This window comes from Amblyraja radiata, chromosome 16 (assembly GCF_010909765.2).
Source record: "Amblyraja radiata isolate CabotCenter1 chromosome 16, sAmbRad1.1.pri, whole genome shotgun sequence".
Classification (NCBI taxonomy): domain Eukaryota; kingdom Metazoa; phylum Chordata; class Chondrichthyes; order Rajiformes; family Rajidae; genus Amblyraja; species Amblyraja radiata.
The window spans coordinates 10,595,421-10,609,444 of NC_045971.1; the positions used below are offsets into that span (position 1 = coordinate 10,595,421).

General features: G+C 41.3%; 1 protein-coding gene across 2 annotated transcripts; it reads left to right on the top strand.

Annotated features, from left to right (window-relative positions):
- The first annotated feature begins 3,188 nt into the window (after window positions 1-3,188).
- On the top strand, window positions 3,189-13,293 carry nkiras2 (NFKB inhibitor interacting Ras like 2). Of its 2 annotated transcripts, XM_033035075.1 has the most exons (5): window positions 3,201-3,287; window positions 4,655-4,715; window positions 7,192-7,329; window positions 10,210-10,451; window positions 12,562-13,293. In XM_033035075.1, coding segments are annotated over exons 2-5 (618 nt in total). In that variant the 5' UTR covers window positions 3,201-3,287; window positions 4,655-4,714; the 3' UTR covers window positions 12,799-13,293. The 2 variants fall into 2 exon arrangements, with proteins under 2 accessions (XP_032890967.1, XP_032890966.1); XM_033035076.1 differs by lacking the exon at window positions 4,655-4,715 and having other exon boundaries at window positions 3,189-3,287.
- The last annotated feature ends 731 nt before the right edge of the window (window positions 13,294-14,024 follow it).

The window sequence follows — 14,024 nt, forward strand, 5'->3', positions numbered from 1 at the left end:
CAGATCAGTTGAAAAGTTGGGCAGAGTTTGGCAGGTAAAATGTTATTCCAACAAGATCAGGTGATGAATTTTGGGTAGTTATCTAGGGGGAGGACATACATAAACAGCGGTCGACGGCACAGTGGCACAGTTGTCGAGTTGCTGCCTTACAGCACCAGAGACCCGGGTTCGATCCTGACTATGGGTGCTGCCTGTACGGAGTTTGCACGTTCTCCCCATGACCTGCGTGGGTTTTCACCAGGTACTCGTTTCCTGCCACACTCCAAGATGGGGGATATCAAAAGAGCAGAGTTTTAGCGTAAGTGCTAGGAGTTTTAAAGGGAATCTGAATGGTAACTTTTTAACACTGGTTGGAACTGGAACACACTACCAGAGGAAGTAGTGGAATAATGAATGAATAAGTTTATTGGCCAAGTATTCACAAACAAGGAATTTGCCTTGGTGCTCCACCTGCAAATGACAACATGACATACAGTGGCAGTTAGGAATGATACATAAAACATTAAACATTAATAATAAAACATTATTGATTAAACATGTGAATTAAATAAAATACCAGAGCAAAAGGAGGCTACAGATTTTGGGTTATTGCAGAGCTACTACTCGTGGAAAAAAGCTGTTTTTTTGTCTGGCTGTGGCAGCTTTGACAGTCCGGAGTTGCCTTCCAGTGGGAAGTGATTCAAAGAGTTTGTAGCCAGGGTGAGAGGGGTCAGAGGTACAATAGCAGATACAAATAAGATACAATTACCAGGTTTAAGAGACATTTAGACGATACTTGAATAGGCAAAGTGGAGAAGGGTGTGGTTCTCATGCAGACTGGTATGAATTGTGTTTATGGGAAAAAAGGTCAGCATGAACATAGTGGATCGAAGGGTCTGTTTCTGTGCTGTATGAAACACATACATTATCTTGTGGTGGCATTAGTATAGGTTGAATGTACAATTAATTAACTTGAAATGTGAACAGTAAGAAAATGTCCACATTTCTAAAGTGATTCTACTTAAAAAATCCAGTTCAGTCAATATAGTTATGACTCGGCCTCGGAGCTGTGGCGGAGGCAGCGTCGCCTCGGCGCAGAGGGAGAACAAAGAGGGAAGAGACAGAGACTTTAAGATTTTGCCTTCCACCACAGTGAGGAGGTGTTTGGTGAACTCACTGTGGTGGATGCTAAATATGTGTTGATTGTGTGTTTTTGTCATTTTTAAAATTATATGTATGACTGCAGGGAAACAAAATTTCGTTCAGACCAAAAGGTCTGAATGACAATAAATGAATCTAATCTAATCTAATCTAATCTAATCTTATTGCATTTTTTGTAGTATTTCCTCTCTGTCAAAAGTTAGCAATTTTAGACATCCGCTCCTGTGCTATTTATCTAAGTGGTGCTGTGGATCTTTTACAGTAGCTTGAGAAAGCTGGTGAGGAGGGCCACATAATGTTTACTCAGATAATGTTTCCTCTCAAAGACGGAACTGCTGATTGTGCAGCACTTCATGAGTTCTGCCTTGCACTATCGGCCTGAATTGTTGTACTCAAAGTCTCTGGAATGTACTTAAAATTGCTTACATCAAAGGCAAAAGTTGATCCAATATCATTGGATGTAATTGAAGCTGTTTCTGCTACTTTGGAGCATCCTCTACCCAATCATCTGTCTGAAACGTAATTCATCTCAAGTATTAAAAACAAGAAACTGCAGATTCTGAATATCAGAAATAAAGATAGAAAGCATACTAAGAGGTTGCATCACAGCTTGGTTTGGGAACAGCTCCGTCCAAGCCCGCAAGAAACAGCAGAGAGTTGTAGATGCAGTCCAATCCATCACACAGACAAGACTCCCCACTATTGATTCCATCTACACTTCACGCTGACTCGGCAAAGCAGCCAACATACTCGTTCTCACCTAGCACATAGCTAACAAAGTCCTGTTCCATTTATCATCGTTACTTTTTTGCATATCCTTCATTCATTTGTTCCATATCTCTCTACATCACTGTCTCGTTTCTCTTTCCACTGACTCTCAGTCTGAAGAAGGGTCTCGACCCGAAACGTTACCTATTCCTTTTCTCCAGAGATGCTGCCTGAACCGCAGAGTTACTCCAGCTTTTTGTATCTATCTTAATCAAAGACTTGTCTCTCCCCGGTCATTCCTTCTCCCTGCTCCCATCGAGTAAATCGTACAGATGTTTTAAAGCATGCACCACCAGACTCGGGAACAGTTTCTTCCCTTCTGTTATCAGGCCACTTCTGAATGGTCCTTTGCTTAGCTAGTGTACTGTCACCTTTACCCCATTGTGGACATTAGACTTTGTGTAACAAACTGTGGTGCTACAATGCGGGGAACAAAATTCTGCACTCTGTATTTCACCCCTTTGCTCAATCTATTTACTTGAGTTTGACTTGATTGTATTATTTGATCTAATTGGATAGTATGCCAAACAACGTTTTTTACTGTATCTGTGACAATAATAAACCAAAACTGAAAGAAAATGCTCGCAATAATCAGCAGGTCAAGTAATTTCTGTGGAGATAGAAAAAAACAGCGTTAAAGTTTTTGGTTGATGATCTTACATGACTTGATGGGCCGAATGGCCTAATTCCACTTTTATGCTATATGAGAACACCTCGGCTCTGTGGTGGGCGCTGTAGGGGGAAATTGCTGGCTTGGAAATTATGTTGGGAGGACTGTGAACACCTCCAATCCTGTGGGGGGCGCTGTGTCCCCTGCTCTATGGAGCTGGAAATTATTATGGGAGGACTGTGAACTCCCTCATCTTTGTGGAGAGCGCTGCCTGTGGGAGGGAAATTGATGGGTTGGAAATGATGCTGGGAGGACTGAGAACACCTCCAATCCTGTGGGGGGCGCTGTGTCCCCTGCTCTGTGGAGCTGGAGGGCGCTGTGGTTTGGAAATTATTATGGGAGGACTGTGAACTCCTCCGGCCTGTGGGGGCGCTGTGCGCGGATGGTGTCCCGGCCTGTGGGGGCGCTGTGTGCGGAGGGTGTCCCGGCCTGTGGGGGCGCTGCGCTGTGTCTCCGGGCTGTGGGGGCGCTGTGTGCGGAGGGTGTCCCGGCCTGTGGGGGCGCTGCGCTGTGTCTCCGGGCTGTGGGGGCGCTGCGCTGTGTCTCCGGCCTGTGGGGGCGCTGTGTGCGGAGGGTGTCCCTGCCTGTGGGGGCGCTGTGTGCGGAGGGAGGGAGAGAAGCCTCACTGAGCGGGCATCAGGCAGAGGCCGCAGGTCAGGCCGTCGCAGGCGAACGACCCATCGCTGACAAACCTCTTACTGAAGCTGAGGTAACGCGGAAACCCCTCCAACATGTTTATATTGTCTTTTCCAACTAACAGATTAAATGAAATAAGGATTTATTATAATTTGGCAGAATTGCTTTATTTAATGCTGGCCATGTTGATTCATGTCTGTGTGCGTTTGTTATCTGCAAAGCATCCACTTCCCGATTTAAATGTCAAGAGAGTTTATTGTCATGTGTCCCAGATAGGACAATGACATTCTTGAATATAACAGAATATTTAGGCATAAATACAAATTAGATCAGATTCCGTGTGACCATATACCATAGAATATATCATATACCATAGAATTAATGCTTCTGTTGTAAAGATTCAGCTCTGAGCAGATATTGTGGTGGATTTGTTGATAGTTTGTGTTTTCATGCATTGGTGCCCTTTCAGCACAGTTGCTGGATGATAAAAAGCATTCTATTTTTGTGCAGATTGTACCTGTGTTGTTTAGTTTAGCAGACTGTACACATAGACAGGTGTAGCTTGAATTTTAAAAGTTGTTCTGTAAGATGTTCATTCAGTGGAGGTGTCAGATTTATTTCATGATGTTTTAGGTGCCTATATTTGGGCCAGGTCTTTACACTCTTTCAAAACCATAAACACATCACTTTAAAGCAGGAAGGAGGAAGATTGATTGAACATTATCGCTTTCCATCACAGTGAGGAATGGTGATTCTACTGTGATGGATGTTTATGTTAAACTCTATCTTGTATTGCTTTATTTTTACTTGTATGGCTGTATGGTAACTCAAATATCACTGTACCTTAATTGGTGCATGTGACAATAAATGTGACCTTGAACTAAAGCAGTGTTTTTAAAGCAGAGATTGATAGGTTCTTGATTAGTAAGAGCATCAACGTGGCGAAAGCAGGAGGATGGGGTGGAGAGGGAAAATAGATCAACCATGATTGAATGGTGGTGCAGACTCGAAGGGGCAATTGGTCAGAATTGTGGTCTTAATGTAGGATATCTTACACATTTTCTGTGCTGTTAATGTACCTATATAAGAATAATCTGGCAAAATGCACATGTTGTAGAACATTTTGTCTAGGTGCGAAGAAAATGTCAGAGAAAATCACCTACTTGTAATAAGTAGAGAAGTGTGGCTGTATTGTGTAGGAAGGAACTGCAGATGCTGGTTTAAACCGAAGATAAACACAAAATGCTGGAGTAACTCAATGGGACAGAAAGAATGGGTGACATTTTGGGTGACCCTTCTTCAGGGTCTCAACCCGAAACGTCACCCATTCCTTATCTACAGAGATGCGGCCCGTCCCGCTGAGTTACTCAGCATTTTGTGTCTATCTCTGGCTGTACTGTGCTGGTCTTTCAAAACCTTAGTAAGGCTCCTGTTTCTTAGGTCAGATTATCAACTAAAAGACAAAGATGGGTTACATTGCACGTAACTACATTTTAAAAGAGTAAGTATTGTAAGTGGACATGCAAATGCTGTTGATTTCCTTCTTATTCACCATACTAGCTCTGAGACAGGAAATCCTAACCAATTCTCCTCACTGAAGTGAACTAATTTGTGCATTTCTGTATTCACAGTGTGTCCCCTGTGATCTTCAAAATGATCACAATTATGTGGGTCTTCAGGTGACTTTTGATGCACGCTGTCTTTTGTTTTTTGTCTTTTTCACGTGTGGGTGGCTTTGAACCTTTTGTTCTATTTTCAGTCTTTATACTTTTTATTAAGTCTGACATTCACTTAGGCTAACAAACAAATCTTTGATTGGACTTTACTGGGTTTATCTTGCATTAAACGTTATTCACGTTATTCCCTTTATCATGTATCTATACACTGAATGGCTTGATTGTAATTATGTATTGTCTTTCTGCTTACTAGCGACAAATGCTTTTCACTGTACCTTGATACACGTGACAATAAACTAAACTATGCTCTATGTATATTGCTACCCGTTGTTCACTGTCATCTGTTCTGTATTTTTGTAAAACTTCTACGTTTATCTCAATTCTATTTCAATTCATTCATTTTCCCAACTCAGGCTCCCTGGCCAAGTAATAGACAAGATTAAGAATTTAATTGGGTCCATTGACATAGAGAAACTGGGCAAACCTCGATTTTGACCCAGGGCTAAATATGAGGAGAGATTCGACAGTGTTTATTCGTCATAGATGCCAGATGTAAACTGGAACAATGAGATTCTTGCTTGCTACACCATTACAGGTTTTGGCCCAGTGAGAACAAAACCAGATGAGACGGAGAAGGAATAGTTTTAAAAATAGGAAGCTACAATAAAAATAAGTCATTCATGATAAAGTATAATAAAGATATTGGTCCATAAAATATGATTGGTCCATTGTTGTGTAATTATGCGAGAGAGAAGCTTTAAGCTTAGAGTTCACTCCAGTTTATTTGTAAACAATGGGATCTTGATGATTTAACATGGAGGGGACTGGTCCTTCCATCGAGACAGACCGACAACAACTGGGTCCATCACCACTCTCCTCAGTCTCGCCTTTCTTACTCGTATTTGGACAATCTTTGGACTTTGACCTGTTGTTTATTATCCAGTCAAATCCACATAACCTGCAGATAAAAAGTTCAAGTCTTTGTGTAAAATTGCTGGGAAACCGAATTCTTCTCGTCTCTAGACATGTAGCTGTGATCCAGATCATGCCGTGTAGTAATTCCTTCCAATTACTGGCTCGATTCAGACATTGGCTAGTTATCATGTTAAATCAAGAGCTCAGGAACTCTGAACAATTATTTTAAATACCCATTGGATTTTGGCAATCATTTCATATCATGCTCCCATCAACTGGACACTTCCACATATGTAGTTTTCATTTTGATTTCTCTATTATTGATTTCTCTAACTTCAAGTAACCCTTGCTTTCCCCCTCTCTCTGTCCCTCCCCTATCCTAGTTCTCCGATTAGTTCCACTGTCTTCCTGATTAAATTTTGACTGATTGTATGCCTCTTGGTCACCTTCCCCTCAGCTCACAATGAACCATTCTACATTTTCCTTAATCATCCTACCCTTTGATCTGTGTTTGCACACCTTATCCTTCCATATCTCTATGTCCCCCTCTCCCCTGACTCTCATTCTGAAGAAGGGTCTCGACCCGAAAAGTCACCCATTCCTTTTCTCCAGAGATGCTGCTTGTCATGCTGAGTTACTCCAGCATTTTGTGTCTATCTGTGGTTTTAATTTTACTTCTTAGTCTATGGAATTGCCCAACATAGAAGGAGGCAAATTAGCCCATTGAGCATTTGACAGGTCTTTGAAAGAACCACCCATTTTGCTAATGTTTTGTTCTTTGTCCATGACTGAATAATTTCCTTTTTTTGTAATTGTGTTGTGGATATTGCTACAGAATCTACATCTGCCTTTCCAGGCAATGTTTTCTTGATCATTAATGTTATCAAGATCTGGCTGTTACTTAAATAGCAATGTCAATGAGATTCTGGTAATATCTTTATGCTGCTTGCAAGAGGGAAACTATAAACAAACTAAGATCGTTAAGGGCTTGGACACGCTAGAGGCAGGAAGCATGCTCCCGATGTTGGGGGAGTCCAGAGCCAGGGGCCACAATTTAAGAATAAGGAGTAAGCCATTTAGAACGGAGCCGAGGAAACACTTTTTCTCACAGAGAGTGGTGAGTCTGTGGAATTCTCTGGATGCATTCAAGAGAGAGCTAGATAGGGCTCTTAAAAATAGCAGAGTCAGGGGATATGGGAAGAAGGCAGGAACGAAGTACTGATTGGGGATGATCAGCCATGATCACATTGAATGGTGGTGCTGGCTCGAAGGGCCACATGGCCTACTCCTGCACCTATTGTCTATAACTAGTCCTTGAAATTTATTTACATGCATTAATTTTTTTGTGCTGAAATGTTTCTGGTTTATTTTCTTCTGTTTCTTCAGTGTCCAGATCTCTGCTCCACTGTTGGCAATTCCCCACGAGTGAGATGGGGAAGAGTTGTAAAGTGGTGGTGTGTGGGCTGGCATCAGTCGGGAAAACCGCCATTTTGGAACAGGTTCTGTACGGAAACCATATTGTTGGTAAGTGCAAAGGCAACAGTTGTTCAGGAAAATCGGCTTAATTTACATCTTTACTTCCAGGTAGGACTTGAGTAGGAGAGGTTATAGCAGTAGTGTGGGCATGGACTTGTGGGGAGGGTGATGACAGGGGATGGGTGTGAAAAAGTACAGGAGTATCTCAGCAGGTCAGGCAGCATCTCTGGGGGAAAAAAGGATGGGTGATGTTTTGGGTCGGAACTCTTCTTCAGACTGAAAGTAGAGGGGTTGGGGGGGACTGCAGGTTGGAAAAAGAAAAGAAAAGTGGGGAAAAAAGGTTTTGTTCCTACCTGCAGTTCCACCCCTCTACTTTCAGTCTGAAGAAGGGTTATGACCCAAAATGTCACCCATCTTTTTCCTCCAGGACCCCCCATCAGTCTGAGGAAGGGTTTCGGCCCGAAACGTTGCCTATTTCCTCCGCTCCATAGATGCTGCTGCACCCGCTGAGTTTCTCCAGCTTTTTTGTGTACCTTCGATTTTCCAGCATCTGCAGTTCCTTCTTAAAAACTCTCCAGAGATACTGCCTGACCCACTGAGTTACTCCTATACTTTTAGTATATCTTCAGTATAAACCAGCATCTGCAGTTTCTTCCTGCACAACTGTGTAAATGGTGATCTTATAAAAGAAATACTGCTGGAATAACATTTGGATCTTTTAGGGCAGAAAATTAGAAATTAAATTTTAACACTAATTTAATTAATCTGATGCACAGCACATGAGAAATAAGATTAGGAAAAATGTCCACTGATCAAGGATCCTGTTATTTAGTAAGATTGCATCTGATCATTTCCTTTGTTAGGGCATCTGTGTTTGAGTCTTCACTGCTGCAAACTCCGATTAAGTGGCAATAATTGAAAAGCTTTAAAAAAAACTGCAGACGCTGCAAATCTGAAATAAAAGTAATATATCAGATAGCATTTGTGAAGAGAAAATCAAAATTAATGTTGGAGTGGGGCAGGTGACATTTTGGCTCAGGACTTCTTCAGTTTGAAGAAGGGCTCTGATCCAAAACGTTGCCTATCCATGTTCTCCAGAGATGCTGCCTGATCTGCTGAGTTACTCCAGCACCTTGTGTCCTTTTAGGTAAAACTATCTGAAGTTCCTTGTTTCTATAAATAAATGTTGAGGTTATTGCTCTTTCATCTGATGAAGGGTCAACTTGAAATGTGAACTCGATTTTGCATTTCATGGTTGCCTTCTGACTTGCTCGACATTTACAGGATTGCCTAATTTTACTTTAGATCAAAAAGAAAATGGCCGTGGACATTGTGTGTCATCCCAACTGGTAACATACAGCAAGTGTTAGTTTCAGAACATGCATTAATAACATTGGTTTTATTAATCTGATGCATTACACCATATGAAATAGGAGTAGAAATTAACCAGGGGGTCCCTTGAACTTGTCCAGTCACCCAATACAATATCTGGCTCATTGTTCATTCTCAACCTCTTCTACCATCACCCTCCCCACGTCCATGCCCGCACTACAACTAAAACCTCTCCTACTGCAGTAACTTCTCCAGAATTCTCTGCCTCAGAGGGCAGTGGAGGCCAGTTCTCTGGATACTTTCAAGAGAGAGCTGGATAGGGCTCTTAAAGACAGCGAAGTCAGGGGATATGGGGAGAAGGCAGGAACGGGGTACTGATTGGGGATGATCAGCCATGATCATATTGAATGGCGGTGCTGGCTCGAAGGGCCGAATGGCCTACTCCACCTATTGTCTATTGTCTGTGTCCCCTGATTATAGTCAAAATATTAATTCCAGTCTTGAACATTTTCAGTGACAGCATCCCCAGTATTCTGGGGGTTGAGAAATCAAAAGATTCATGACCATTTGAACGGAGGAATTTTTCATCAACTCAGTTGTAAATATTTGCAACCCCATCCTGAAACCCTTTGTTCTAGACTTTCTTAGAGTCATAGAGCGATACTGTGCAGAAATGGTCTCTGCTGCCCACCTCATCCATGCCGATCATTGTGCAGTTCTACACTAATCGCACTTGCCTCCATTAAGTCAGTATACCTTTACACCTTTCCTATCCAAATGCCTTTTAAACATTTTAACTGTATTTGCCTCTAGCACTTCCTCTGGCAACTTGTTCCATATAATTACCGTCCTGTGTATGGGAAAACCTTTCCCTCAGATCTCTTTTAAATTTCTTGCCTCTCAACTTAAACCTATACCCACTAGATCTAGACTCCTCCAACCTGGGAAAAGTCTCTGACTATCTATCTGATCTACTCTCCTCAATATTTTGTAAACCTTCATCAGGTTACCCTCTGCTTCCTACGCTTCAGATCAGCTTCCTAACCAACAAAAGAAAATTGATTTTCTGTATTTTACTGTATCCAGTAGCCATTAGAGTTTTGAGAGCATTTATTATCGTCACTGCATTAGGTAATGAAGCAGCACAGGTTGCATGATTTAAAGCTGACGGTATAATTTATAGTAGATAAAATTAAATTACTCAGAAATAGTCTCTGTCTAAACAGCAGATGTAGTTGAAAACGACAGCAACTTCTCCAGTAAAAGCAGGATAATTTCTGCAGGAACTGCACTGGATGGTGGTGGTCAGGGTTGCTTCGTAGGGCCATTAATTGATGACCCTCGGACTACCTTTGATCGGACTTTATCTTGTAACAAACGTTATTCCCTTATCATATATCTATCTATCTGCACACTGTGAATGGCTCGATTGTAATCATGTTTCGTCTTTCCGTTGACTGGTTAGCACGCAACACGAGCTTTTCACTGTACCTCGGTACACGTGACAATAAACTAAACTGAACTGATTATTGGTAGCCTATAGTGTTGTCACAGTATTCAACAACTTTTTTTTATCTCCACCCTCTCCCCAATAAGGTTCTGAGACCAATGAAACCCTGGAAGACATTTATGTTGGTTCCATAGAGACAGACCGTGGTGTCCGGGAACAGGTCCGCTTTTATGACACCAAAGGCCTGAAAGAAGGCACCGAGCTTCCCAAGCACTACTATTCCTTTGCTGATGGGTTTGTGCTGGTGTACAGCATCGACAGTTGGGAATCCTATAAACGGGTCGAAGCCCTCAAAAAGGAAATCGACAGGTCACGTGACAAGAAAGAGGTACCGGAATAAACTTTGTTCTGTTGATCCAAGCATCAAAACGTTTCAATGTTGGAAATGTGCCAATAAACATTTTATATTTGCTTGTCGCTGTTTAATCCACTATATTTTATATTTGCTTGTCACTATTAGCTAATCCTCTATATCGCCCGAAAACCTCATGTAATGTTTATTAAGAATGCTAGCTTGGTGAAAGTTTTTGTTCACAACAATGAGGAATGTCGATGCTTGAAAGCTGAGCATTCTGCTATTTCTCCCAGCTTCGGTGACACTTTAATGTTAGAAGAATAGTCATTCCATCTATTGGCTTATTGCAAGAATAACAAATATTGGATGGAACCACACCTATACAATTGGGTTTGGAAAACCATCTGAACCACTGAAAATCTGGTTTGAGAAAGTTGTTTAGTTTAGAGATACAGCACGGAAACAGGCCCTTTGGCCCATTGAGTCCAACCGACCAGCGATCCCCGCACATTAACACTATCCTCCAAACACTAGGGACAATTTACATTTATACCAAGCCAATTAGCATACAAACCTGTATGTCTTTGGAGTGTGGGAGGAAACCGAAGATCTTGGAGAAAACCCATGCGGATCATGGGGAGAATGTACAAACGCTGTACAGACAGCATCCATAGTCAGGATTGAACCTGGGTCACTGGTGCTGTGAGCGCTGTAAGGCAGCAACTCTACCGCTGCACACCGTTCTTTTTATTTATAATGAATAAAGAAATATTTAGAGCAGCTTGAATGAGAAACCAGTTGCTAGACATTCATGTGTCATCGACTTCAAATGCTCTTTGTAGAAGATGGAGAGAATACATCTGGAGCATCGCGTATATTCAAGATATGATCTCACCAGGCTTCTCTATAATTGAAGTAAGGTGTTTCTGCTCATTAGATTCTGAATCTTAATATTTATTTTTTATTAAAATATAAGCATAGAGAGCTGCAGTACTGAGTTCTTGAGCGAGGACAACATATAGCAAATGGAAGGGTAAACAATGTAGTTTATTATTGTAATGTGTACTGTGGTACAGTGAAAAGCTTTTTTATTGCGCGCTATCCAGTCAGCAAAAACATTATACATGATTACAATCAAGCTGTCCACAGTGTAGAGATACAAGATAAAGGATATAACGTTTAAAGTCCAATATACATACATACATTATTTAAGAGAGGCTGATGGATAATGATTAAGGGCAAAAATTGGACAGTACATATAGGAATAGGCCTATAGATCTTGACAAACTTCTTCGCAGTTTAACACATTGGATACCAAGGTCTGTCAAAATGTCCTCTCCAATTTTCCATTTTTCTTTTGAAAACAGTTATAGTTCTCATGACTATAATGAGGATGAGCTGCCTGCCGGCATCTTAACTAATGCTGATACTATTATTTATTCACCCAAAACTAAAATTTATTCAGAATAAAAAATATATACAAAACAAAAACTACTCAGACATTCTCAATGTCTATACATTCAATAGTGTCATACTCAATAGTGTATGCACCTATATTTCAATAAAACACCCATGCTGCTTCCTGGCCTGATATACCTTTCCATGTGTGACAGGTGTCCCCACCGGACTCTGCCCTTAATGTTCAGTGGCTGAAGGACACCAGACTGTGCCCTACCCCATACTTGGCGTTCATAAATTCATAAGTTCTGGGAGCAGAATAAGGCCATTTGGCCCATCAAGTCTATTCAGCCATTCAATCATGGCTGATCTATCTTTCCCTCTCAACCCCATTCTCCTGCCTTTGCTTCATAAGCCCTGACACCCGTACTAATCAATTTTGGCTGCACCAAGCTTCAGTGAGCACCTCAGCATATTAGCTCCTGCAATCTTGCAGAGGCTGAACAACTTGGTGGTAATCAGAGATAAAACAAGTGATTGTTCTGTTTCAGTTCCACATTGGACAATGTATTTATCAGCCAAGGAAACAACTGCATTGGAAATCATTTTGCATTTTTCTTAATCTTGAAATGGTTTTACCCTTAAAAACCGTTTTACTGATAAAAAGTAATACCTTTGTACAGACGTGTTTTGAAAGTTTTAGGGGTTGGCATTGAAAGCTCTGCTTTTCTGGCCCTCGCTGCAGGTGACCATTGTAGTTCTGGGGAACAAGTGTGACCTCCCGGATGGGCGACGTGTGGACCATGAAGCTGTTCAGCAGTGGGCAAAGACGGAGAAGGTCAGACTCTGGGAGGTGTCTGTGGCAGAGCGCAAGTCCCTGATCGAGCCTTTCGTCCACCTAGCCAGCAAGATGACACAGCCTCAGAGCAAGTCAACCTTTCCCCTCAGCCGGAAAAAGGGGAGTGGCTCTATTGACTCTTGATTGCAGATGCAGAGATGGCATTGAAGAGCATTATTTTACTTCATTCCTGCAAACTACATATCTATGAAGAGCTATACTTATTTATGTTGTTAATGTTCTTTCTTCTATTGAGTATTATCAATGCAAGATCTTTAAATATACGATTGGATGTGTTTTGAAATGCACTGTCTGGTATTGTGCAAATTCACGTTATAAAGGAGCGGAGATTCTGTAAGAATGAATCAAACACGAGTCATCTGTACTAACTGGCATGGCATAGAGATTCGGCTTCTACATTTAACATTGGCACTCCGGCATTAAAAGCTGGAAATAGGTCTTTGATCTGAAATAGAACTGTTTCTCTGTCCACATATGCTGCCTGTGAGTTTCCAGTATTTTCTCTCAGTTCAGATTTTCAGCATCTGCAGTGTTTTGTCTTTGTTATTTGCAGGAAACTGGGGTGGGGCAGGAAAATTGAATATTCATTACAAATAAAGTTGCTAGGAACTACAGCAGATCAGTCGCCATCTCTCCAATTTTCATCTATTGAATGTTATACACGCACAGTATTTCATATCCTGGATTATTAACCTTCTGTGTTGTGTGCCTGCTTTTGAAGTCTGCAGCAGGAAAGTCAACTATTCCAAAAAAAACCTGTCAAGCCAATCTTATTTAAAAAGTGCGTGAGTTCTTAAATGTTGAGAAACTAAAATTTAGACTAGGAATGTAGAATGGAACTTGACTCAGTCAAACTTCTCACCTGTATTCAAGGCAAAGGACAAAGAGGAGAGTGTGGTCACGGAGAGATATGTAGATAATCTGGATCAGGTCATTATTGATTTGGAGATATTTAATATTTTAGGATGCTGAAGGGGTTGATATTTCCCTGGGATCAGACGAGATCCATCCCAGGTTGTTGTGAGAAGTAAAGGGGGAGATAGCTGGAGGCCTGCGAAGATTTTTGAATCTTTGTTAGCGATAGGTGAGATGCCAGAAGATTGAAGGATATCTAATGTTTTATTTAATAATGACAGCAAGGATAAGGCAGATAACTGCAGGTCAGTGGAGAAAATCCTAAAGGATAGGATTCATGTACATTTAGAAAGGCAAAGATCGTCAGTATAGCTTCTATGTATCTTGACTCATATAGCCCATGTTATGACTTCATAAGTATTCTAGAATCAAAATAATAGCTGCTTGTAGATGAAAAGCATTTCATCATTTTTTTGTAAGCCAAAGGACGGTGG